General features: G+C 73.4%; 1 protein-coding gene across 1 annotated transcript in view; it reads right to left on the bottom strand.

Annotated features, from left to right (window-relative positions):
* Nucleotides 1-310: 310 nt before the first annotated feature.
* The window catches only part of LOC125613889 (POLG alternative reading frame-like), a 744-nt gene continuing 362 nt past the window's right edge, over nt 311-692 (bottom strand). The window contains exon 2 of the mRNA XM_048795609.1: nt 311-678. Coding sequence (XP_048651566.1) covers nt 311-678 — 368 coding nt within the window. The remainder of the gene's footprint in view (nt 679-692) is intronic.

Below are 692 nucleotides of genomic sequence, written 5' to 3'. Positions count from 1 at the left end.
TGGAACAGGTGGAACAACGTGGTCAATATGGTCTTGCCCAGAAATCCTCCCGCTCTCCATCTTCCGTGCCCCCACCAAGGCCAGTCTCTTGGTTAACAGGGCACGCTCATCCCTCGCGCTGTTCCCCAAACGCCACCAGGAGGCGCCCTTTGCCCACCGAAGCTGGCCTGGCTAATAACTCCCGGGGGCCGGGGTGGGTTGCCCCTTTGCACAGGGCTGTGGAGGGTGCGGGCTGCGTCCGGGTTCCCCACCTGAGCTCCAGACATCGCCGCGCCCGCGCCTCGGCCTGCGGAACGCCCCTCGTCCGGGCTCAGTGCCGCTCCCCAGCAGGGCGCCTCCCGCTTGGCCGGCCCTGGCGGCCGCAAGTTTGCCGGGGCTTCTCGGACCCGTCCCCCGGCCGCCACTGCCGCCGCTCCGCTGCCCCTGAGCCTGGGCTCTGGGCGCGCTCCGCGGGTCCCGGAGTGGTCTCAGGTGCTTGCGGCTGCTGGCGGGGTGCGGCCGGCCCGAGGGCGCCCCCGGCCGGCGCGAGCGGGCCGCCGCAGCTCCCCGTGCTCGCCCGCCGGGCGGCGCCCGCGCTCGCAGCGCGCCTCCCGCGCTCCCCGCTCCCGGCTCGCTCGCAGCCGGACACAGACTCTGCCTTTGGCCTGCCGGCTGATCGGGCTGGAGCCGCCGCGGTTGCTGCGGAGGAAAAA

The sequence above is a fragment of the Marmota marmota genome, unplaced genomic scaffold, assembly GCF_001458135.2.
Source record: "Marmota marmota marmota unplaced genomic scaffold, marMar, whole genome shotgun sequence".
Lineage (NCBI taxonomy): Eukaryota > Metazoa > Chordata > Mammalia > Rodentia > Sciuridae > Marmota > Marmota marmota.
This window is presented reverse-complemented; position numbering and strand designations above follow the sequence as displayed.